Source organism: Somniosus microcephalus, chromosome 9 (genome assembly GCF_052327205.1).
Source record: "Somniosus microcephalus isolate GS21.2 chromosome 9, FLI_Smic_1.0, whole genome shotgun sequence".
NCBI lineage: Eukaryota > Metazoa > Chordata > Chondrichthyes > Squaliformes > Somniosidae > Somniosus > Somniosus microcephalus.
The window spans coordinates 131,690,683-131,717,396 of NC_140995.1; the positions used below are offsets into that span (position 1 = coordinate 131,690,683).

Genomic DNA, 26,714 nt, shown 5'->3' on the forward strand with positions numbered 1-26,714 from the left:
CTCCTTACGAGACCTCGCACCCTCGGGCACTCCGGAGACACCACCTTCACCCCCCCCCCCCCCCCACCACCCCCCCCAATTCCAGACCAGGTAGACGGTACGCCGGAACCCCAAGAGCCTTCGCCTACCTCGCAGACGCCAGCATTAACACCGGAGAACGCAACACCGCCGCTGCGACGATCAGACAGGCTTACGAGGCCTCCGGACAGACTGACATACCAGAACTGGTAGTACACTTCACCCCGCCGGACTCAAATCTAAACAAGGGGTGAATGTGGTAAACCACTTTTACCGTTCACTATCGTTACACTATAGTTATCACTGTTAGATCGTTTCCCTATAGTTATCACTGTTCACATTGTTGTATCACTGTACGAGGTCGCCTCTTGTCACGCTGCTATACCTGGGCTGACCACTGCCGACTCCGCCCATGGCTCCACCTACCTGCCCAGGTATAAAGGTGGTCGACTGGCTGGTATTCCTCCTTCTTGGATCCGATCACCCACGAGGGTGGGCTCTGTTATTTAGTCAATAAAAACCTATAGTTACTTTCTTAACTCGTTGCTTTTCATTGGACGAATTGATAGGTATATCAGGGACTTGTGTGAAAATTGGGAGCGCTGTCCCACAGACTAGTCAAGCAAAGCCGGACATAGTCATACTCTCAGAATCATACCTTTCAGTCAATGTACCAGATTCCTCCATCACCATCCCTGGGTATGTCCTGTCCCACCGGCAGGACAGACCCACCAGGGGTGGCTGCACAGTGGTATACAATCAGGAAGGAGTGGCCCTGGGAGTCCTCAACATTGACTCCGGACCCCATGAAGTCTCAGGTCAAGCACAGACAAGGAAACCTCCTGCTGATTATCACCTACTGCCCTCCCTCAGCTGATGAATCAATGCTCCTCCATGTTGAACACCACTTGGAAGAATCACTGAGGGTAGCAAGGCCACAGAATGTACTCTGGGTGGGGGACTGATATACCTATCAATTCATCCAATGAAAAGCGACGAGTTAAGATAGTAACTATAGGTTTTTATTGGCTAAATAACAGACCCCACCCTCGTGGGTGATCGGGTCCAACAAGGAGGAATACCAGCCAGTCGACCACCTTTATACCTGGGCAAGCAGGCAGAGCCATGGGCGGAGTCAGCTGTGGTCAGCCCAGGTATAACAGCGTGACAAGAGGTGACCTTGTGTAGTGATACAACAGTGTAAACAGTGATAACCATAGTGTAACGATATAAACAGTGATAACCATAGTGTAACGATAGTGAACGATAAAAGTGGTTTACCACAGGGACTTCAATGTCCATCACCAAGAGTGGCTCAGTAGCACCACTACTGACCGAGCTGGCCGAGTCCTGAAGGACATAGCTGCCAGTCTGGGCCTGCAACAGGTGGTGAGAGAACCAACATGAGGGAAAAACTTATTTGGCCTCGTCCTCACCAATCTACCTGTCGCAGATGCATCTGTCCATGACAGCATTGGTAGCAGTGACCACAGCACAGTTCTTGTGGAGACAAAATCTTGTCTTCACACTGGGGACACCATGTTGTGTGGCACTACCACCATGCTAAATGGGATAGATTCAGAACAGATCTACCAGCTCAAAACTGGGCATCCATGAGGCGCTGTGGGCCATCAACAGCAGAATTGTATTCCACCTCAACCTGTAATCTCATGGCCTGGCATATCCCTCACTCTACCATTACCATCAAGCCAGGGAACCAACCCTGGTTCAATGAGGAGTGCAGAAGAGCATTCCAGGAACAGCACCAGGCATACCTAAAAATGAGGTGCCAACCTGGGGAAGCTGCAACACAGGACTACATGCATGCTAAACAGCAGAAGCAGTATACTATAAACAGAGCTAAGCGATCCCACAATCAATGGATCAGATCAAAGCTCTGCAGTCCTGTCACATCCAGTCGTGAATCGAGGGGGATAATTAAACAACTAATGGGAGGAGGAGGCTCCATGAATAACCCCATCCTCAATGATGGCGGAGCCCAGCACAAGTGCAAAAGACAAGACTAAAGCATTTGCAACCATCTTCAGCTAGACGTGTCGAGTGGATGATCCATATCGGCCTCCTCCTGAGGTCCCCACCGTCACAGAAGCCAGTCTTCAGCCAATTCGATTCACTCCATGTGATATCAAGAAACGGCTGAGTGCACTGGATACAACAAAGGCTATGGGGACGGACAACATCCTGGCTGAAGTGCTGAAGACTTGTGATCCAGACCTAGCCACGCCTCTAGCCAAGCTGTTCCAGTACAGCTACAACACTGGCATCTACCTGACAATGTGTAAAACTGCCCAGGTATGTCCTGTCCACAAAACCAAGAGAAATCCAATCCAGCCAATTACAGCCCTGTATGTCTACTCTCAATCATCAGCAAAGTGATGGAAGGTGTCGTTGACAGTGTTTCAAGCGGCACTTACTCACCAATACTCAGTTGGGGTTCCGCCAGGACCACTCGGCTCCAGACCTCATTATAGCCTTGGTCCAAGCATGGACAAGAGAGCTGAATTCCAGAGGTGAGGCGAGAGGGACTGCCCTTGACATCAAGGCAGCATTTGACCAAGTGTGGCTTCAAGGAGCCCTAGTAAAACTGAAGTCAATGGGAATCGGGGAAAACTCTCCGCTGGCTGGTGTCATACCTAGCACAAAGGAGGATAGTTGTGGTTGTTGGAGGTCAATCATCTCAGCCCTAGAACATCGCTGCAGGAGTTCCACAGGGCAGTGTCCTGGGCTCAACCATCTTCATCAATAACCTTCCCTCCATCATAAGGTCAGAAGTGAGGATGTTCGCTGATGATTGCACAGTGTTCAGTTCCATTCATAACTCCTCAGATAATGAAGTAGTCCATGCCCGGATGCAGTAAGACCTGGATGACAGTCAGGCTTGGGCTGATAAGGGGCAAGCAACATTTGCGCCAGACAAGTGCCAGGCAATGACTATCTCCAGCAAGCAAGAGTCTAACCACCGCCCCTTGACATTCAACAGCATTACCATCACCGAATCCTCCACTATCAACATCCTGGTGGTCACCATTGACCAGAAAACTCAACTGGACCACCCACATAAATACTGTGGCTACAAGAACAGGTCAGAGGCCAGGTATTCCGCGGCGAGTGTCTCACCTCCTGAATCCCCAAAGCCTTTCCACCATCTACAAAGGCACAAGTTAGGAGTGCAGTTCCAACAACACTCAAGAAGCTCATCACCATCCAGGACAAAGCAGACCGCTTTATTGGCACGCCATCCACTACCGGCGCAATGTATCTGCAGTGTGTACCATCTGCAGGATGCAATGCAGCAACTCGCCAAGGCTTCTTCGGCAGCACCTCCCAATCCTGCGACCTCTACCACCTAGAAGGACACGGGCAACAGGCGCATGTGAACACCATCACCTGCAAGTTCCCCTCCAAGTTACACACCATCCTGACTTGGAAATATATTGCCGTTCCTTCATCGTCACTAGGTCAAAACCCTGGAACCCCCTCCATAACAGCACTGTGGGAGTACCTTCACCACACAGACTGCAGCGATTCAAGGCGGCGGCTCACCACCACCTTCTTAAGGGCAATTAGGGATGGCCAATAAATGCTGATTTTGCCAGCGACACCCACATCCCAGGAACGAATAATAAAAACATTTTTTTAAACCACCTTCATAATGAAGAACTAATGATTTCATATCTGGATTTCATATATGAGTTTTAGTATGTAAAGTCTTGCTCTGTGCAATGCCAAATAAAGAAATCCAACAGCAATTCTGCACAATTTAAAAAAATGTGTCCACTTCATGTATTAAGTTAATAAATATCTGCAGTTTTTTTCAAAACATTTATCAAACTACTACTAGATAAGGGCACAAAAAAAATCACCCATTATATCTTCCTAGATTCACTATAACTGGAAACTGAGAGTCATGGGTTTAATCCATGATCTGGGTGCAGTAGGAGCACTATGATTGTAGTCGGTGTTAATGGGCTAGGGAAGGAAAGGGATGGTTTTGGGAAAATTAGGCAGGGTCCTGCTCAAGATTACTACCAAGTGACCACTACTGAAAAGTGCACATGCAAGGAGGCAATCAGACTCAGCTGTGATGCCATTCAGTCAAAAAGCATTTCAGCATTCACTGTCTAGATTCATAGATTAAGAATGCCAACTTGTGTTGCACTAGTGGACAACCAGCATTCATGGATGCATACTGCAACATGTCACTGCTTCTAGGATATTTATATATACAAGGAAACTCATTTTTTATCCGGCACCGACGGGACCGGTTGATCAAAAAGTCCGGATTACAGAGAGGTATACTTACTAAGGTACAAGAGCCCTGTACACGGCCACAGATCCAGGCGTCCCTGTTGCATGGCAACAGGTGCAGGAACCCCAGTTACACGGCCACTAATATGAAGTAAAACTTACCTGAACCTACTCCTGAATTTTCATTCACTTTGCCTCCAATTTCCACCCTTCCCTCGCCTTCACATGGTCCATCTCTGACTCTTCCCTTCCTCGACTTCTCCGTCTCCATCTCTGGGGATAGGTTATCGACCAATATTCACTACAAGCCCACTGACTCCCACAGCTACCTGGACTACACTTCCTCCCACCCCGCCTCCTGTAAGGACTCTATTCCATTCTCCCAGTTTCTCCATCTCCGCCGTATCTGCTCCGACGATGCCACCTTCCACACCAGTGCTTCCGACATGTCTTCCTTTTTCCTCAACCGAGGATTCCCCTCTACTGTGGTTGACACGACCCTCGGCCGTGTCAGTTCTATCTCCCGCACTTCTGCCCTCACCCCTGCCCCTCCCTCCCGGAACAATAGGGTTCCCCTTGTCCTCACCTTTCACCCCACCAGCCTCCACATTCAACGGATCATCCTCCGCCATTTCCGCTACCTCCAAAGTGATCCCACCACCAAACGCATCTTCCCCTCCCCTCCCCTTTCAGCATTCCGTAGGGACTGCTCCCTCCGAGACACCCTAGTCCACTCCTCTATCACCCCCAACAGCCCTTCCCCTTCGCCTGGCACCTTCCCGTGCAAACGCAGGAGATGTAACACCTGCCCCTATACCTCCCCCCTTCCCACTGTCCAGGGCCCCAAACACCCCTTCCAGGTGAAACAGCGATTTACTTGTACTTCTTGCAATCTAGTATACTGTATTCGCTGCTCACGATGCGGTCTCCTCTACATTGGGGAGACCAAACGCAGATTGGGTGACCGCTTTGTGGAACACCTCCGTTCAGTCCGTAAGGGTGACCCCGAGCTTCTGGTCACCTGTCATTTTAATTCACTGTTCCATTCCCACTCGGACCTCACCGTCCTTGCCTCTTGCATTGTTCCATGGAAGCTCAACGTAAACTCGAGGAACAGCACCTCATCTTCCGATTAGACACTCTGCAGCCTTCCGGACTAAATATCGAGTTCAACAATTTCAGATCATAACCTCGGCTCCTATTACATTTTTACTTATATTTTTTTCCACCCCTTTGTTTTGGGTTTTCCCTCCCCCCCCCCCCCTTTCCTTTTTTTTTTCTCTCTCCCACATGGCAGCTGTCTCTCTTTCTGCCAGTACACTTCACACCTAATCTGAGCCGTCTTTTGTCTCCAGTTGTCCTATTACCATCTCGTCTGGTTTTGAATACCTCTTAATGTCTCTTTACTACTTTTGTTCTATCGCAGCCCTGTCTTCGATCTATTTCATTTCCTTTCCAGTTTTGAAAAAGGGTTCACCCGAAACGTCGACTCTATTTTCTCTCCACGGATGTTGCCTGGCCTGCTGAGTTTTTCCAGCATTTTCTGTTGTTATTTCGGATTTCCAGCATCTGCAGTATTTTGCTATCCTACTCCTGAATTTTTCCGGTTAAGAGGGATTTCCGGTTATTTAGGTGCTGGTAAAAAGAGAGTTTCCTGTACATATACACACACACACACAAACAGTCAATCTTCCATCACATTGCACATGGTAAATCAGAGAATGTGGTCAATCTCTTAACTGTCTCTAGTGTCATGTGAACTGTGAGAACTGCTGTTGAGAGAATTTTTACCCCAGAGTCTAATTATCAATCAGAAGGCCATAAGTGGGAGTTCAGTTTTTTTTTTATTTCTGCAATCAGAAAACTGGAGTGCATCTTTAAAGCAGCAGATTTTTTCACGATCGCTAGCAAGACTACTCACAGAGTGTGTCATGACTTCCTATTTGTAAAGCCTACCTTACCTGTGTTAAGATAAGAAAGAAGCAGTCTTCAAATGCATTCTGGGAGTTGCAATCCACCAGAGTGACTTGAACAAAGTGTCGTTCTGGAAGTCCTCGGCTTAATTGAGCCTTTTCATTCAAGGATCTGAGGAATGCAGACAAGCCTGGGTAGAGGAAACGTCATGGGCATTTTTAACATATAACAGTTGATTTTATGAGTAAGTTTAGCAGATTTTTTTTAGAAATATACTTTTTTAATGTGTTTTTTTTAAATAAATAAAAACTGAAAATGCTGGAAATACTCAGCGGGTCAGACAGCATCTGTAGACAGAGAAACAGAGTTAACGTTTCAGGTCAATGACCCTTCGTCAGAACTCGTTAACTGTTTCTCTCTCTATAGATGCTGCCTGACCTGCTGAGTATTTCCAGCATTTTTTGTTTTTATTTCAGATTTCCAGCATCCACAGTATTTTGCTTTTGTGTTATTTTATAAATGTTAGTTGTACTGCCATATATTCAGCTGTCAGAAATAAAAGTGGCAGTTGCAGAAAATGAATTCAGTGATGTGATTGGTTGAAAGTGGAGCCTTTTGAGTCGGATTCTGTAGGGTCTTTGCTGATCTGTATTTTAAGCAAATAAGGAAATTTTCGATTTACCGGCACCTAAATAACCGGAAATCTCAGTTAACCGGCAAAATTCAGGAGTAGGTTTTACTTCATATTGTACTTGCGTTCCTCCATCTGTTGCTGTGCAAGGGTGTGGCTGCAGCTGTTGCTAAGCTACAGAGACACTTGCAACTTGTGGCCATTGTTCTGAACTTGTTGCTAAGCAACAGGGTTTGTTGCTTTATACGGAGCTGTCAGCTCTCCGTATCTTTTACTATAGCGTTCGGTTATCCGGAAATTTTGATGAACCGGCACCACGTTGGTCCCGTCCATGCCGGATAAAAAAAAGTTTCCTGTACTTACAAGTTGCTTATTTGAGTCAATAAGGAAAATGTAACACTTAATTTTCTCGGTTACTACTGGCAGATTCAGTATGCTACCCACACAAGACTGATGCACAGATAGATAAATAAATACATTTATAGATTGATAAATTAAAAAGCAGACCAGTCACAGATTTCAAATAAAATCGAAGTATTTGTCTCGATTATATAATGGAAGGGTCGTCTCACCCTTTCCTCTTCCCTAATCTGTATAGGTTTTAAGTTTGACATCCAGAATTCTTGACAATAATTGAACTGAGAATAATTGTAGTCTTGAACTACATCTTATCCAGAGACTTCTGATGGAGAACAGATCGCGAGACATAATTCCCCAAGAAAATGCTGACAAGTACAAGTGATTTTAGGAGCAATCTTTTCAACTTTTTAGGCTATTTCTGATTTCTTCTGGACCACACAGCTGCCCATCAGACAGACAATTATCACCTACATACAAGGACAATATAAAAGTCAGTTAAAAGAAATAACACAAAAAATTACTTTTCTAGGAATTGCAGATAGCTTAATGTCTGAAGGTCACTATCTTTCACTGTTAAATTTACTTGAATTACAGGAACATAGGAACAGGAGTAGGCCATTCAGCCCCTCAAGCCTGTTCTACCATTCAATTAGATCATGGCTGATCTGTACCTCAATGTTATTTATCTGCCTTTGATCCATATCCCTTTGTACCCGTACCCAACAAAAAACCTATCGATCTCAGTCTTCAAAATTTAATTGACCCAGCATCCACAGCCTTTTGGGGGAGAAAATTCCAGGTTTCCATTACCATTTGTGTGAAAAAGTGCTTCCCGATTTCACTCCTAAATGGCCTAGTTTTAAGACTGTGCCCCTTGTTCTGGGTTCCCCTACCAGTGGAAATAGCTTTAAACACCTCAATTAGATCACCCCTCAACCTTTTAAACTCAAGTGAACATGAGCCAAATTTATGCAACTTGTCCTCATAATTTAACCTCTTTTTTAAGCCCCGGTATCATTCCGCTGAATCTGCCCTGCACCCCTACTCCAGATAGGGTCTGGCCAAGCCTCTGTACAACTGAAGCATAATTTTTTTCCCCTTTGTATTCTAGTCCCCTTGAGATGAAAGGCCAATATTCCATGGTCTTTTTGATTGCTTTTTGTATGTGTGCACTTGTAGTGATTTGTGCACCAGGATACCAGGACACTCATCCCTTTGCTCCTCCACAGTTTCTAGTTTCTTGCCATCAAGAAAATATTCCGATTTATCTTTCTTAGATCCAAAAGGAGATGAACTCTCACTTTCCTAGTGCTAGAAATTTGTTATAGCCAAGAAATGGGCAGTGTTTAGACTAAAAACGGTTAAGTAGTACCACCTGAAAATCATTTAGGATACAGCAAAATTCATCGTCACTCCTCATTAAAATGATTGCAGTCATGATTCTCGTCTAAAAAGTCAAGCTCATTGGCGTTACACTGAAAAGCTGGGCTAATATCAGAGGCAGTCTAATTGCAAGTAATGATTGCCACAGGCTTTTTTCACTACTTGAAGGGGAGGTGCATTGATGCTGCAGCACCTTATTCTCAACATTGTTGGGTGTGCAGCTGTCCCCAACAACCATAAGGAGGACAAGGAGAAGGAGCACAAATTTACAAATCCTGATGGTAGATCGCCACCCCAGGGAGAGAGCCCTGAGGTTTTCGGATGAAGCTTTGGAGGCATTGGTTTTTGTGGTGAGAGAAGGCGGGCGGTCCTGTACCTGGCAACTGGCCGGAGGCCCTCACCACAACTTTGCCGCACTATGTGGAGGGAGGTGGCACACCACATCACGGGCAGCACTGTGGTCCCCAGGTTCCCACACCCAGTGGTTTAACGACCTCACATGGGTGGTCAGGGTGAGTGAAGGCTTCAACAAATGCTACATACCACCATCTGTACCACAAGCTTCTCACACTGCCCAAAGCACCACACCCCCACCAACAATCTCTACCTATCAACACTCGCACCCACATCTCTCACCTTGCCCACAATGACAGCTATTCAACTATGGCAGGCACATCACTCAATCACATTGCACCATACTCACTCACACACTCCTTTCTTTTACAGGCCAAGGTGGCTCACAGCCGGCGTGAACAGGAGCGGACAGGCGGGGGCCAAGCCCAGATTGAAGAGCTGAGCCAGTTGGAGATGAGAGTGCTGGAGATCATTGGGTGCCATGTCATCAGCACCATGGCCACCGGCGACGTTGACCCCCTTGGGGACAATAACGGTATGTTCATCCTTACTCCTTCTTCTCACATCCCACATCCCCCTCAGTCCACAATCTTTTCTCACTTTCAAGCTACTCATGCTGTATGCATGCATTTCTGCCTTCCTGCACCCCTTCCCTTAACCTGACTCTTGTGCCTTTCTGCTTTCAGATAATCAGCAAGCACTCAAGCAGCCTGTCCCGGAGGGTACCATAGAGAGCGAGGCGGAAGAAGAAGAAGACAGTGCTGCACTGCATGTGTCACTCGCAGACACCAGCTCAGATACTGGCACTTCACATTCTTTAGAGGCTAGTGCAGTAGCGGTATCTGCACAGGGTGAGGCATGGGGCACGAGTGGACTGTAGCAAGGCCAAGGGGAAAGGGTAGCTTGGGGGTCAGCGTCCCGGAAGGCAAGTTCTGCTGTACAGGCCTCAGATGAGGACCGCGATAGGTGATGGGCATACACACGGAAATGATAGGTGCAATGGCAAGGCTGCCAGAGAGCCTCTCGGCAATGGCAAACAGCATGGAAGAGTCCACCTCCAACATTGCACGGGGCTCTGCGCAGAGCACGGAGCCCATAATTTTCGGTATGGAAATAATGGTACACTCCCAGAGAGACCGTGGCAACCCAGATGAGCGATGTCGCTGCTTCCATTGCAGCGCAGGTGGAAATAACCCAACATCTTAGTGCTGGAGCGGAAGCTCAGACTGCTCTCATGCAGTCCCTGCTTGGTGGCATCCAAGATCTGACTGCTCTCATGCAGTCTCTGCATGATGCCACCCAAGCTCTGACTGCTGCCATCATCATCAACCGGGGCTCTCATGGTGTTGCAGCAGGCGAGCAATCTGTGCTCCAACAGATTGCTAGCAATGCTGAGGCGCCACCCCGGGGGAGTAGCAGTGTGTCTGTGGAGCAGGAACCTTCTGTCCTCTCTCAGGATGACAGCATTCCTACTCCCACCACTGCCACTCCGCCATTGCCCTTGCAGCTGCCGGTCAACCAACCAGCCAGCCAGCCCAGACTGCTGCCGCACATGCCGAGGTGGCTCAGTCTACAGCCGGGCCTTCTAGGTCCACAGCTGCTCGAGGTCATCCTGCAAGGCCATCTGAAGTCTCCCCCATGGAAACTCAGCAGCTTTCCACCAGCTGTGCTGCAGCCACTGAAGGCGCACTGCATAGGAGCACTAGGGTAGGAAAAGGCACACGAACGACAGGCTCTATAGGATTGTACAAGTGTGATTAGTTATTAGAATTCATGTGATATATGTGATAGATTTATAGATAAATTTATTAATTATGTTTGAAATCTTTTGTGGTGTCTCACATTTCATCTTTGCGACCAGGAGGACACTGGCATGAGACAGGGATGGTATGATGGGGATGTGTTAGTCCATAAATTTATTGAATTCAGTTTCACAACTTGCCCAGGTGAGATTTGAACTCCCAGCCATAACAACATAACTACCATGCCCATCAGAAATTACAGAATGAGTTGAACAAAATATGGAAGTGGGCAGAACCTTAGCAGTTCAAATTTAATGCAGTCAATTTTAAAGTACTGCACATTGGAAGGAAATATGGGTAATGCACATAATCCATGGTGTTCAAATAATAAAGGATTAGACTTAATGCTCAACATGTTTAACAGTTCAGAGCATCAATCAATAAAGCCATATTAAACTACATAGCCAAAATAATAAAAAGGAAATCTTGACCAAACAGTCTCGTGCTCTGGTCAGACCACACCTTCCAGTTCTAGTCAACAAGACACAAGGGAGACATTCAAGCATTGGAGGTGGTGTATAGAAGAAACACAAGACTAATCCCTGTTGTCAGGAGTTTGAGTTGTGAGGAAAGACTAAAGTATATCAGCCATTTAAGCCTAGAAAGTAGGTGTCCGAGAGGTGATCCCATAGAGATAGAGAAGATAGTCAATGGAATGGAAAAGATAAATCGAGAAAAATACTTCAAATTAAATTGCAAGACTAGGACAAGGAGCTGCAACTTCAACATAATAAAAGGCAGATTTAGGACTGACTTAGAATCATAGGATTTTCCAGCACAGAAGGAGGCCTGTGCCGGCTCTTTGAAAGAGCTGTCCAATTTAGTCCCACACCCCAGCTTTTTTCCCCATAACCCTGAAAATTAGTCATCTTCAAGTACATGCCCAATTGCCTTTTAATAGTTCCTATGGAATCTGCTTCCACCACCTTGTCAGGTAATGCATTCTGGATCTTGGCAACCGTGTGTGTGAAATAATTATTCCTCATTTCCGCTTTAGTTCTTTTGCCAAATATTTAAATCTAGGATCTCTGGTTACCGACCCGCTTGCTCTATCAAAGCTCCTCATAATTTTTAATACCTCCATTAGGTCTCCCCTTAACCTTCTCAAGTATGGCAAGTATCCCATATGCTTTATTAACTGCCTTATCAACTTGCCCTGCCACCTTCAGAGATTTGTGAAGATGCACCCCCAGGTCCCTCTGCTCTTACACCCTCCTCAAAATATTGTTTCGCATGTTGTTCCTCCCAAAGTGCATCGCTTCACACTTGTTGTTGTTATCCGCTTTAAATTACATCTGCTGTGCGTCAGACATGAGGAAGCTCTACACATAGAGTGATCAATATTTGGAATGGACTCCCAGATAGAGTAATGAAGGCAAGAACCCTGGAATCATTTAATCATCTGGATGTTGCAATGCCAGATTTTAAGGTCATTCTGAATAGATGAGCTAAGATGTAATTATCTTGTAGTCCTGAGAAAAGAGGTACAATCAGACTTATCATTTTGTTGACTCCCAGACAGGTCAGGTTGTGTTTTTTGGGCGTGTATTTTGTTTACATTTCTCCGCATAGTACTTCTGGTTCTTAATGGATTGTCGCTGAATACAAATTCAATGTTAATACTTCGCTAATTTTGATATTCCTAATATATTTAGGGCTAGAAATTCAGTTGCGTGTGCGACCAGTTACCGCCCAAAGAGGGCTTCTGCGCCAGTAGAGGAGTTTGCGCTGATATTCAGCGCTGCGGTAATGGCGGCGGTAGCCGGTAGCGCTGCGCCGGCACCGATGACGTCATCGGTGTGCGCAGTGCCCCGGTTCCGCCCCGACCCCCATATTTAGTTGCGGCCGCCTCTTCCGCAGCGGCCGCAAACAACGTTGTGAAGACCGAGCCGTGCTGCAGCCTTAGTGGCGCTAGTTAAGGCGGAGGTGTGGCCGGACGCTTTTTCGGCGGCCGCCTGGCCGCACCTCCTTCCCCGGCCTCCTCCACCCCCCCCCCCCCCCGCGGCATTGCCGGCTGCTTTCCGCGAGCCCGGCACTCCTCCGTGGTGCCTGGCTCATTTGCCGGCACTATCAAGCGGCGAGCTCCCCGTTGCAGGCACCTCCCCCTTAAGAGGAGGAGGCCTGCAGTACCGCAGCCTGCCGCTCCGCAGGGGGTGGCGCAGCGGCACCTACAGCGCTGAAATTCAGTTTCAGTGCCCCAAGCGGGGGCGGGCACACCCTGGAATAGCGCCCAGTTCCGACTTGGGGCGCTAAAACTGAATATCTGACGGGCGCAACTGGCTCCGCGCTAACTTTTGGGCGCTAGCCAGCTGGCGGGGCCTTACTGAATTTCTAGGCCTTAATGTCTATGTGTCATGTATACTTCATTTGCAGGAAGGCTTACACTCTTCTTTCTGCAAGATTTCAGTGCCCTGAATGTCAACTAACAGATTTTGTTTAATCTTATTTTATGACTTCTGAAAGAATACATTTTTTTCCAGATGTGGTGTCCAGTGCTCTCCTGATGTACGTATATAATTCAACATTTATGCTGAAGCGTCAAATCTACACTGCTTACGTTGGCTTTACTGATCCAATAAACTGATCAATTCAGTAAAATTAGTGAGATAAGGAATATAACTGGTCTGATGGGACACAAAATTCATGTCAAATCCAGTGCATCCACACCGGACAGTGCATGTTTGTAGGTACAGGAAACTTTTTGAGCAGACTTTTCACAACCTAGAAGAGAGTGATTTGCAAACCTATAATCTATTCTTCAAGTTCAGGTAACAATCATAAACCACACAGACAATTTAGAAAATTATCTAAACCGTGATTATTATTGTCTGATAAACACATTTCACTATGCTGTTTCAATGGACATCTTTTCTATGTGTTAGGTCAACTAAAACGTGTTTGCAGCCCATCCAATATTCTACAGTATAGTAATGGCCAGCACATATTACTGTTGAAACACATGAGAATTCATACAAAAAGCTCAAGAACACAGTGTGCTGGAATCATCTGTTACATGTGAAACAGCATTGAAGTGTAATTTATTTTTTTATATAAAGACAGACACATTTTTAACAACCATTACCCATGAAGCAGAGTAAGGCTGCCAATGTTCAGCTTCTATGAAGTGCTCTCATCAGAGACTGGTATAGCTTATATAGGATTCGGAGTGTCAATTGGTATGGAAGCACAGATAGCACATTAGAAGCAGTGACTGGAATCTTGCCAACTTGCCTGTTGAGATCAGTTCAGGTGCCCATTGTATTAGTAAATCACTATCACTAAGCACCAGTTTGATTACTTCACCTTAATTGCAAGTGTGAACTTGAGGAAAAATGACACTCCTCTCAAACCAGCCAATAGTTACTATTTATATATTTAACCAAACATAAACCAGGTATTTCAAAGTCCATTTTTCAGGCGATGACAAAAAGGTTGCAAATAGGGGCCGAATTGCTGCTCCCATGCGGTGATGGTGCAAGCATACATCAGGCACAAAGGGGTGGAAATTAGAGAGCCAAGAGGCCTTGCATGACAAAAACAATTGCCAATGTGCTGCCCAGGGTTTTCTGCCCGGGCAGCGCTGGAGGAGGAGGATCCACTGCACAATGTCATTAAAAAGTTTTAAAAATATGCAAATTGGGGACATATTTCCCAGCCCCGACTTTTTTACTGATGTGGGCTCAGAGTGGAGAGTCATGGAGCTGCACCTTAAAAGCAAAAGCACAGACGCAATCAACAGGCGCACAAGTAGCATTGCACATTAAATTTAGACATCATTTTTTAAACTTCTCTCTTTACCACCGACCAGTCAGAATAGTTAATATATGCGACAGCCCTTGCTGGTAGAATGGGCACTGCTTTTAAATTCCTCCTTTCCATCAGGGAGCTAGAGCACAACATGGATTTCCAGAAGAGTCCTCAGAGGGAGGCTTTCATGTACCTAAAGCAAGTGGCTCAGGCCCAGTATCATGTTTGGGATTTTTGACTATTTGAACTAGGACGATTTTCCGGTCATTTATCTTAAAATGTTGCTACTGAATTACTTTAATCCACAGAAAAGCTTTGGGCTGGAAATGCGAGTTAAAACCAGTTGAAGCATCTGACTAGACGGCACCCAGTTTGGCCCGGGGGGGGGGGGATTTCTAGCAGCCCACACTTGGGAGGGCAAGAGTCAGTTTTATTGGCCACTCAACAGACCAATTCACATACGCTGAACGCTGCGGTGGGTCAGAGGTCAAACCTTTCGTTTCCTGTCCAACTAATGGGCAGACTGTCTGCAGAAACTTGATTTAAGTGTCAGCTGTGGCTCAGTAGGTAACACTCTTGCCTCTGAGTCAGTAGGTTCAAGCCCCACTCCAGAGACTTGGGCACAAAAATCTAAGCTGACAATCCAGTGCAGTGCTGAGGGACTGCTGCACTGTCGGAGGTGCCGTCTTTCAGATGGGACATTAAACCGAAGCCCCGTCTGCTCTCTCAGGTGGACGAAAAAGATCCCATGGCACTATTTCGATGAAGAGCAGGGGCATTATCCCTGTTGTCCTGTCCAATATTTATCCCTCTATCAACATAACAAAAACAGATTATTTGGTCATTATCACATTGCTGTTTGTGGGAGCTGTTTGTGGCAAATTGGCTGCCGCATTTCCTACATTACAAGAGTGATTACACTTCAAAAAGTACTTCATTGGCTGTAAAGTGCTTTGGGACATCCAGTGGTTGTGAAAGGTGCTATATAAATGCAAGTCTTTCTTTCTTTAAAGCAATCACAAAAGGAGAAAACTCTTCTGCCTGAGATTATAGCCAGTCAATTCAATGGATCACTGAACTGCAAAAGTGAAGCTAGGCCTATATCAGGGCTATTTGTGTAAGATATTGGGCCGTATTTTGCGACCCCTACAGGTACATACGAGGTGTGTACGCGCCCGTCGGGGCTGCGCAAGTTCCAGGTTTAGGTATGTGAAGCGCATGCGCTAAAACCCGGAACTTGCGATCGGTCAAGACTCCACATGCCCGGGAGAAGGGCCTCCACGGGTGGAGAGTTGCGCTATTTGTCCAACTTCCGCCCACTGAATGCCTGTGAAATTCTTACACTTGGTAAAAGCAGGTTTTAGCAGCATGAGAGTTTTAAAAAATAGAAAAATAAAATTCTCATTTATACATTAACAACCCTGTCCAATAATGTAAGTTTATTTTTAGCCCCGTTAAAACATAAATTTTTTCAAAAAAGTAAATTTTTGTTTAAAATATTTAATGAAATGGCATTTTAATTAGTTTTAAATATATATATTTTTTAAATTTTATTGCACGTGTTCATGTATTTTTTAAGTGATCCCCATTCATACTTATGGGGATCCTGTACGTACAGAACTCCCATAAATATGAATGGGGATTCCTTCTTTTATTGGTTGGGCTGGCCCACGTGATCCCAGGGGCGCTTGCGAACCGTATGCGCCCCTGGGATACGTGGGCCTCTACCCACGGGTACCCGGAGAGGTCCAGGAGCGCAAGTCTCCATGCCTCCTGGACCACCAGGTAAATTTGTAGATTTTTTAACAGGTCGGCGGGAAGCCTCTGACCACAAATTTTGGGCCATTGTTTTTGATGTTGAGGAGCAGTAGGGATTAAAGTGAATTTTACTGAAAGCAGTATTCTTTCATATATTACATTTAAAATAGACCAGTCTGTTGGTTTACAATTGGCCTCATCTCACTGCACTGCTGTTCAGTTTGCCTTCCAGAAGATAGAAGGAACACACACAGGGGCACATGCAAGATTATAGTATCCACTTCACACAAGGGGTTTCACTGTTATTACATCCACAATACCCTATTGTGTGATTAGCTATTGGGCAGTAAAGGTAAACTTCCGATTGTAAGGGACGCAGGGTCTGTTGACGAGAGAGACCAGTGATGCTGACCCCGAGAAAGAGTTCCTGGTGTAGACCTAAAATTTGTAACATTCACCATTACCCACATAGGTGTGTCAAACAGACCCCACCAAACCTCCTTAGGCATGTCAATGGAGATATCTTTGGTACCTACACTTGACCAGAGATGCCTTTCTGCAGTTTGAGTTTGTGCTCTCAAGGTGACATCTGGTTGTACCAGCAGAAAAGTCATCTCTCGAGGTTGGAAGTTGAAGGAGCACATGCAAAATGACAGATGCAAAACTTGCATTTCAACCTGGGTGTCATGAAGTGACCATGCATCATACAGCTGGATTGTTCTAAAATGAATTGAAGTGTTTTGGCCTTGAAAAGTGTGTGGCAAGGTTTGCAAATTCACACTGTATCTTGAAGATGTGTCATCCTGATGTATAGGTTTGCATGAGATGAAAAGAACCAGCTGTAAGTTTGTGTGAGGCCTTGGCATGGGTGAAGAGTACATGTGGAACAGGCAAACATGTTGAAAAAGGTGACTTTTGGGTCATCCACAAGATACATGGCACTTTTGGGTAGGGCTTCCTTGCCAGATTCCTTTAAGTGTGCCAGCTTCTGCATCTGTTCCCAGGTCCTGCACATAGTGTGCAATGCACAGCCTCCTCAGCACCCACTTCCAGGAATAGTGCACTGCTGTTCTCTGGGGGAGCATGCCCTGAATGTCAAATTGCACAACCCTTCTCACATCGACCTAATGCAATGGCACCTCCATTTAGCCACTAATCAAACAGGGGCTCAGGTACTGTAACCCTCCTTCACTTGCCCACAGAAGCTGTTTTAGGCTTTCAAGTTGAGTTTTCTTTCACTTGATTTCTGCCTGATACTTCTCCCTCTCCCTTGGCCAAGGCCAACGAGTATCTGAAATTCATTTTGGATGTTGATGAAGGCCAAAATAAATATTTGTTCACATATGCAGGCACTTCCCTTTTAATGTGCAGATCTCTTAATTTGGACCTGCTGGTCAGAATTTCCACTTGTCCCATTGGGTTTCCTCTCTGCTTTGGCAGCTATGCAGAATTATTCACATGAGCTAGAGTGGAAATATCAAGACAGTCAGTGGCACTGTTCCACTGACACGCTTTGCAGCATGAAAACCTCAACTGGGTCGATAGAATATTAGCCCCACAAAGTTTTTACCATTCAGTCTTAACAAATGCAATTTTTACGATGTGAATTACTGCCCTACCTCTGCTTGCTTTTAAAACAAAAAAGTGAGGCATCTTGTCAGCAAATAATTTGAAAGAAAATCAATTCAAATGGTCAATAGATTTTTTTCTACCATGTAGAACATAAACAAGTCTGTCAAAAACAATAGCAGCATTACTTTTACTGTCACTGCCATTTGTGCCTACATTTATTTCAGTTATGATGATGTTTACATCAGTTTGAAATAAGTAACTGAAAATTAGATTTAGTTTTTGTCCAGCAATCATTTAACTTTATTAAACTATTCAGAATACAAAATAGTACAGGTTTGTACTACAGTCGCCACCACTTACACCGTCCCGCTTATCCCGATATCGGGCAGATGGCACTGACCATTTGCCACTGCCAAAGGCGGCAATTACAAAGGCAGCGTTTAACCCGTATTAAGCGCACTGACTATTTTGGGCAGCTGCTCACACCTTGTTAAAATACAATTACCCCATCATTATGTCCTAACCACACACCTTTGCCTTGCCCCACAGCCCCCGGCATCTAGAACTCCTGTCACTGCTGCAAGCCCTTCTTGCCAGCTTACTGAGTAGGACACCTTCCAGCTCTGTTTTTAAGTGAACAGGACAGTCTGAACATCTCTTAAACGGATCCAGGTCTGTAATCTCCAACCTAAGTTGCTGAGGAACAGCTGAGCGGGAGATTTCAAAGTCCTCACCAGTATCTTAAAATCCCTCCATGATCAATTTCCCAAGTCTCTTGTAATTTAGGCACTGAGTAACCACACTGTACATGTACAGAGACCGGGAGTGGGGAGATGGAGGATGAAGATTTCCTCCGTGCTTTTTAAAAATTTAAATGATATTTAAATATTTAAAAAAATAAAATTAAATAACACTTACCACGTTATACCAGCCATCGTGCAGATCACAATCACACGAACCTGCCCGCTATACGCAGTGGGGACTGTATTACTCAATCTTAAATGCAAAATAGTGTTTACTTTGTGCTAATGTTTATTCTTAAATCCCAAATAATATACATTTTTGAGATAACTTGCAACACTTGCTTAACCTGCTTCTTTCAGATGTCCTATGCACCATTCCCCAGGGGCAATAAAAGATAAGTAACAAACTCCCAAATTTGGATGGTGGGGGGAGGGAACAGATTTTTTTGTTTTAAAAAGGTAATTTAGCATATGATGCATTCACAGAAACAAATACTTAAATGAAGCAAAGTTTCAGCAACCGTATTAATTCTAAATGCGATGCAAATTAAGTTTTTGTTTTTAAATTCAAAATTACACTTCTAACATATAAAATGCATGTAGCCTTCAAATGCTGTGGTGTCATTACATACACAGTGTATTTAGTGTCATTAAAGACAGTAGCCCAGAACTTGCTCGTCGCGTTGTGAGATTCTATTGTAAAAGCAGCATACCAAGTTTTGTGGGTGGATTCCAGTGGGCGGGGATAGCTGTTTCCGTCAGGTTTCCTCCCCATAATGGCTGCACTGTAGTTCCCAATCTGATCAGAGGCCTTCACTGATGCTGCTGGGAGCTCATTACCATATATTAAAATCAGCAGCGATGGCACTGGAGTCCCCAAGTTTTGTGATTTGTGCTTCCCTTGCACCAAGAGTTACTTAGAACAAAATAAAGGATATTGGTACCGGAGAAAGTATTTTACTTTGGAACCTCGAGGCTAAATAAACTTACAAGAGAATAGCTAGAGTTACAGAAGAGCTTTTAAAGCTTTTTTCTTTTGCCTTGCACCTGGATTGAGTTGGACTTGGCTTCTGATAGCTGGAGACCACTGGGAAATGTTTGCCCTAATCCACAGCAAGAGGTTCTGAGCACCACCTATTGAATTCCCTATGAGCATTTCCTTGTATGTAATTTTAATAGAGGCTGACGAGGAACAGAGCAGCAAGGAGAAAACGGAAGTGAGGCAATGTTTGACAACACTGTGCGCTACAAAATATTAGCACCCTCGTTCAAAGAATTTACAGGCCACAGAGATCCTATGAAGACCTTAGTGAGAAGCTCTGTATGAGAAAAGTGTAGAGTGAGCTGCATCAAAGAAGCAACAAAGGAGCTGTGCCAACTACTATATGAAGACCCATTGTCAAGATCATTTGTCTAGAATGCTGTGAAAGTTATCACCACACTCAATTTTTATGCCACACGTTCATCTCAAGCAGCCACAGTGGAATCTGTGCAGTATCACCCTAGCGGCTGTATGGTCATGCATTTGTCAACTCAACACTTTTCTGGGAGTGAAATGGAGCCAGTTCTCCAAAGCCACATTTGGCTGGCCTCAAAATGATTTTTTTGGGGGGTGGAGATCAAGACCCCCCCACCCCCGCAAAAAAAAAATCCCATTGGCTCCACCACTATCAAGCTGCTGCTTTGCTATCATACCAAGCTGCATGGATTCTCCAGCTCTCCTAAAGGTATACAATAGATGATACACATTGCAAACTCCAACCGTTAACCCTTTCAACTTTAACAGCACCACTTGCTGAAAGTCCAGATTCTCAGTAACCAGATGCAAAGAATTCTTCGTACCAGATCATGTACCCTGCATAGTTGTAGCTTGCTATGTTCTGCACAACTTTGCTACCCAAAAAGTTCTGGACACGGCGATCCCTGGGGAGGGGACCCGAGCTGCTTTGGAGGCAGAACATGGAGTGGAACATCAGAAGGACCACCCCTGAGTGATGATTGCAGAACTCAATATATCAATGAAGTGTTCTCATCGGTTTAACACAACCATTGTTACCACTGCCATAACTCCTTCTCTTCTACCTTCAAATCAATGAAAAATCCTTCAATCCACTACCCATCCTAGATCACATCAGACTTCTTTGTCCTTCATGAACATTCAAGGCATAATCATCTAATTGAATAAATCAACACAAAGTGCGCCCTTTCTTGCATGACTACCATCTCTGAATAACATCTACCATGACCCCTCCTCTAGTGGGCACCCAAGTTGCACCCATACTTGGGCGAGTACCAGCCAAAAATATTTAAATGAGATGGCATCATCCTGACCCTGCATACTCCAGCACGGTCAGGAGCAGAGTTTAGTGGTTAAAACAACACTGACAGTGACTGTAGGGTAGATTGGCTTTACAAAGATGTCTATCATGATTCATGCTGTATATCTATTAAAACGGCATCTGCAGGATACAGTTACATTTTTAATAAAGAAATCTTATTTTTGAATTGCAAAGCAAAAACGAAGCCCGGGGCAACCTGCTTCATTGAGTTGACACGAGCATCTCATAAAATACAGCTTCAATTACATTTGACTGAGACTTCATCCAAGTGGGTGAAACGCCCACTTTTTTGTGGGTGGAAGGGATGTCTCTTATACCTCCTAGTGCGCTTCACATTATTTGTAGTCTGAACAAACAGCAGCACTAGCACTATTCATGGGTAACAATGAAGTGGAGCTGGAAGATGAGTCTGGGAGACAGGGGGAGGGGAAGAGAAAAACAAGTACAGGTAGTACAGAAATGTTGCAGATATGAGCACAAACCTTCAGCTACCAAGTCAGAGCAAAGGATTGCTAGGAACTACAGACATGCAGCTGAACTGCAGTTGTATCTACGATGGAAATAAGAGCACATTGATTGAGAAAAGCCCATTTGACCCATCAAACCATTCCTTCCACAGACCATGTACACTCTGCTCTATCACGAGCTCCAGTCATCCCATTTAGTCTCCTGAGGAGAAGTCCTAAGGTTTCTCTCTGCTCACTCAAAATTAAGTCAAACAAAATTCCAGAATATCTGAATAAAAACAAAAACCTGCAAATGCTGGAAAACTGAAGCTAAGGGCCGACTATCTGTACTCTCCATACATACTGACTTGACCAGCTACGTGTTTCCAGTATTTTTTGTTTTGATCTGGAATAGCTGACTTTATATCCTACATTATTTATCCAGCATCGATGGTATTCCTTGGCATGGCATTTCCAGCATTTTACCATCTGTGTGTGCACTTATCCTTGCAACTTTCCATCCTGTTCCCAACTAAATATTCTTCTAGCTCTTTTGAAAAGGTACTAATTAACACAGAATTAAATACTTTAGTTTAAAGGACAATCCACATAGCAACTATGTTGGAGAAAAATATTTCTCTGATTTCAAGTCTTCCTGACGTTTGTTGATTTTATACTTAAGTCTCTAGACGGCACTCATCGTGCAAGACAAATAATCGGTATGCATCTACATTAGCATGCTTCTTAATACTGAGCATAAAATGTAAATAAAATCATAATTGTACAACTCTGCCCATATTACCTGATGATGAATACAGATAAGGAAGTCCATTTAGCACACCCTGCCCATCAAACTCTTCCTTCACCATCAAAAAGGAAGCACTCCTGACCCCTTTCCTGGTAAAGGCAAAAGGTAAAAAACAAACAGAAGTACTACTTGCATACCTCAAATTCTTTCACCTTTTCCATTGTAATTAACTGTCGTGACGTATGGGTTGTGAGAGACTGTTCACAGTTACTAATAAGTTTTAGGCAAGGATGCTGGGGGATAACATCTTCAGAGTATCTGAGAGAAGAAAAAGGAGAAAAATAAGTGATACATTAGAAGGAATGGCTGCTTTCCAAACAGAAATGTTTGAAGGCTCTAGTCAGAAATCATCCCGTGACTCTTGCCCTAATCTTAACTAGTCACTTGTATTTGGACACATTAGTTGGAAAATAATTTAAATGTAGGACAGATCAAACCTTGGAGCATCCCAGTGGCACAAAGAGTGGAATAATTTCTACAAGAAGGCCATAATTTTACCCTGCCCTTTCTGCTACAATAATCCAGCTTCCCTCATTATGTCACTAATGTACAGGAATCCCGCCCCAACCGCGGTTTTGCCATACGCGGATTTCAAGTATACACAGTTTCCTCTCTGCGACAACTTTTGCCAACCTCGGCAGTGAATTTTGCGTATACGCGGTTTTAAATTTAGGATTAAGGTAAATAACATGATTTTATTGCATTTATAATCTTTTTTATTGTGTTATTTGAACATTTATATACTGTATTTGCCAACCGCGGTTTTACTAACCACGGGGGTTTTCAGGGACGTATCCCCCGCGGTTGGGGGGGGGGGGGGGGATTACTATAATAAAAGTACAATATGAGAAACCTCACTCCATCTCATTTCCCATGTTTCTGCTACAGTCAATTGCAGAATCTCATATGCTGTTGTACAGCCACACGGTGTATATGGTTAGACTGCATGTTCAGAGATGAAATGTATATAAGATGGGGAAAAAGGTTTTTAAAAATTCTACATTTGTTCCTATTAGTCAATATATGGTGTGTTGTAAACAGCAAAGATAGCAATACAATACAAACAGCAAAGCTAGCAAGACAAGTAAATGAAAACTTGAGTGAACAAAGAATAATTTAATTAATATTAAACACTTTTTTTGCGGGGGAAAAAATTCACCACGTTTTAGCTGATAATGTGCAAAAGTTCACAATCTATACATGTGAAGGGCTTAAGGTAAAATTCCATTGTAATTTGAATCCATCTTCCATCAGAAACATTGACGCCACTAGAGTGGGGTGGGGTGATAATTAATGTAGGTGGATTGGATCATAAATCTGTGCCATTTACTTTAGCATTTTTTTGAAAATATTTAAGAAATATTGTAAAAAGAAATCAGACTAATGCTACGATTTGTCTCACGGTCCATAGGCTGGGGGGTAAATAATATGCCATTGTTTCCATTCATCATCACTATCTTGTGACTCCTGCTGGAAAGAAGATGTCATGTGCCAACAGGATTAGGCTTGCTGCAATATCCCATACGGCCGACAGCCAGCCAACATTCACGTTTGAAGAGTGGTCACTTGAACAAAGTAACAAAGGGTGGCTGGTGCCTGTGAAACCCTACCCCGGCACAAGTCACCACCTTCAGGAGAGATGGGGATCATACTGGAGGGATAGAAGAGGCAGTGGCTATGTCAAAGGATGCTACAGTTAAGGCATTACCTTATCTGCACTAGGTAATCATTATAAGTAACCCATTCCTTCATCGTCGCTGGGTCAAATTCCTTGAACTTCCTCCCTAACACTTTGGGAGTGCCTTCACCGCACGGACTGCAGCGGTTCAAGGCAGCGGCTCACCATCACCTGCTCAAGGGCAACGAGGGATGGGCAATAAATGCTGGCCTTGCCAGCGACGCCCACATCCCAGGAATGAATAAAAAAATATATTGAGCATTATATAGAGGATTGACTGTACAAGAACTGCATCATTAGGGGAGTTTGAGAAAAAATTATATTAGGTAGTTCTGACTAGTTATCTGCGGGAGGACTGAGTAGAGACTGGCCTTTCACTTCAGAGAGCTGGTTTTGAATCCAGCTCAAACTGATGGGATGAAAGTCAATTCCGTCTGCTGGCTGCAAGCAAGAGACTGAATTGGTCTGTGATAAAATACTTATCCTTAATATTACTTGCACATATAATTGCTGCTCTCTTTAAATGATAAAGTAATGAACAATGTAGTAGTACATCAGCGAGCATTACAGTGAAGTGTAATTAAATCCCTTAAAACCAAGTAGCTAAGCACATAGCCCCGCTTTGTCATTTACATTCAGAATATATAAATACTGCCCTACCTCCTATTCATTTTGAAGTTTCTCCCTCCTCTATACCCTCTCCCAGCTCAGCTTTTCTAAGAGAGCTAATTTCCGTGTCATTGATCCCCTCTCCACCCACTCATCACCTAACTTCCCATACCCCCCACCCCAACCCATAGGCTCCCAAGATAGTCAAATTTACCCTCTCAGGCACCATCCTCTCACTTTCAAAACCATCACCCCCTCAGAAAACCCACCCTTTGACTGATCCATCCTCTCACTATCGCCCAGCTACAACTTTTCTTTTCCGCTTGCCAATCACCCGTCCTCACTGACCTACATTGACTCTCTGTCCCCAAATGCATTACATTTACAATCTTTGAGTCTTAAATGCCTCCAGTCTCCTCTAGCCCAAAATCACCCAGAACATTCTATACATCCACTCCGCCCCTTGGCCACTGGTAGCAGAGCTTTTGGCCATCTTAGCCCTGCTCTCTGTAACTCCCTCCCTAAATCCTTCCATCTTTACACTTCTCTCCTAAACTTTAAAAACCTTCTTAAAACCCATCTGTTCAGCCAAGTGTTCAGTAGCCTTCTACTAATCTCTCCCTTTGTGGCTGTTTATGTTTTTCTTCATCGATTTTGTTTATGTAGCACCTTGGGACATCTTTTAATGTTAAAGGTGCCACATAAACAAAAGTTGTTCTTGGGGAAGGGAGGGCCAGTAGCACTCAATTGCACTCCTTGGTAAATTCTACACAGGGCACTGGAGTGGTGCTGCAAGGAAATATTCAATTGTTCTGTGCAAATACATAAATACTGTAATGCCATGGAACATTTGTCTACGTTAAAGGTGCGACAAATTTTTGTCATTGAAAAGTTTCTAAATCTCCAAACAAATTTCATAAGAATCACAAACTTTCAACCATTTTGAATTTTGTGTTCCTTTGAAGAGTCACACCTTTTTCTGCTTGGTAAAACACTAAACTAGAATAACCCAACTTAAAGAAAACACTTTCTCAATTTCCTTTCATTATGGGGATGTACTGTCAAATTTGTTTTGCTTTAGAGTTTCCTTTCAACTGTCTGGGTGTGACCGTGGGCTGCTGACAGATTGAATCCTGCCGTTTCCAGTACAGCCAAGGGGTAATGTAATGTGAAGTTACTTGTATTTTGCTTAGCTTTTAGAGCTATCACATTATAGTAACATTGGTGGAATTAAACTTGAACAGTATTCAAATATTCATCACTACCACAATGATAAAATGTCAAAGCCGTTACAATATGTAGAATCAATTCAGACTGGAAAAGAAATTCAGTATAAAAAATGTTAAATGACACAAGCTGTAATGTGTCACAGGCTCAAAAATCTTTTCCTTGGACCCCCCCCCCCTCAAAGCATTTAAAAGTAACATTTTGGAAGCAATTAATAAATCACAAGTATACTCATAACCATCAATCTGATATTAAAGTTTAGCTGAATAAATATCCTTGGGGTGAAGCAGCTGGTCTGAAATATCTTGTCTGAATACCAGCCAAGTCTGAAAGTCGATATCTGCTATGCCACCTCGCCCCTCCCCTCCCCATATTAATTTGTCAGGTCCAGTACTAGGAGGCAACACAGTGCTCCAATTTGAGATGGGCAAGAAGAAATAGAAAACGATCAACAGGTCAGTGACCTAACTCACCCAACAAAGTGCAATACGTTACCAGACATAAAGCTGAATTGATGGTAACTAGTGAGAATTCTGCAAATTAACATGGCCTGTCATCCTTGATAAAGGAGAACAGCACAGAGCCACTACAGCAAATGAGAAGGAATAAAGGAAAGACTAGATAAGGTCCTCCACTACTCTGACTTATCTATATGTATATATATGTATGTGGGTAACTACCACTGGAAATTACACACTGCAATCCCCAGTAACCAAGGCAGAAAGGGACCATGGCAATCCTATGATTGACATGATAAATTTCCTTGTGCTACAATGAAGCAGCTGATCAGTTATGATTTATAAAATACACATTAATTCTGAATCTACAGAACAGATGATTTCCTCTGTGTACTATCTGAAGTGAAAGCATAAATACAATATTTATAAATCAGTTTATGATTTCAGTACATGTAGTGCACAAAGGACATCTTCCCTCCCTAGATCTTTGGCATGAACACTTCAGGTCTCATGGCTGTGAGACTGAATCTTCTTAGCCTGCATGAGGCCAAACAGGCAGCGTTGCAAGATCTGTAGCATTTGATCTAATATAGGCCTT

The 26,714-nt window shown here is 44.1% G+C and overlaps 1 protein-coding gene across 3 annotated transcripts in view; it reads right to left on the bottom strand.

Annotated features, from left to right (window-relative positions):
- trmt11 (tRNA methyltransferase 11) overlaps nucleotides 1-26,714 on the bottom strand; it is a 95,234-nt gene that overhangs the window by 23,940 nt on the left and 44,580 nt on the right. For 2 of the 3 annotated variants that reach the window (XM_085997194.1, XM_085997195.1), the window contains exon 12: nucleotides 22,282-22,402. In XM_085997194.1, the coding sequence (XP_085853320.1) occupies nucleotides 22,282-22,402 (121 nt within the window). Of the gene's footprint in view, nucleotides 1-6,248; nucleotides 6,392-22,281; nucleotides 22,403-26,714 lie in introns of all 3 variants that reach the window. The other variant, XR_015079549.1, reaches the window with a different exon arrangement.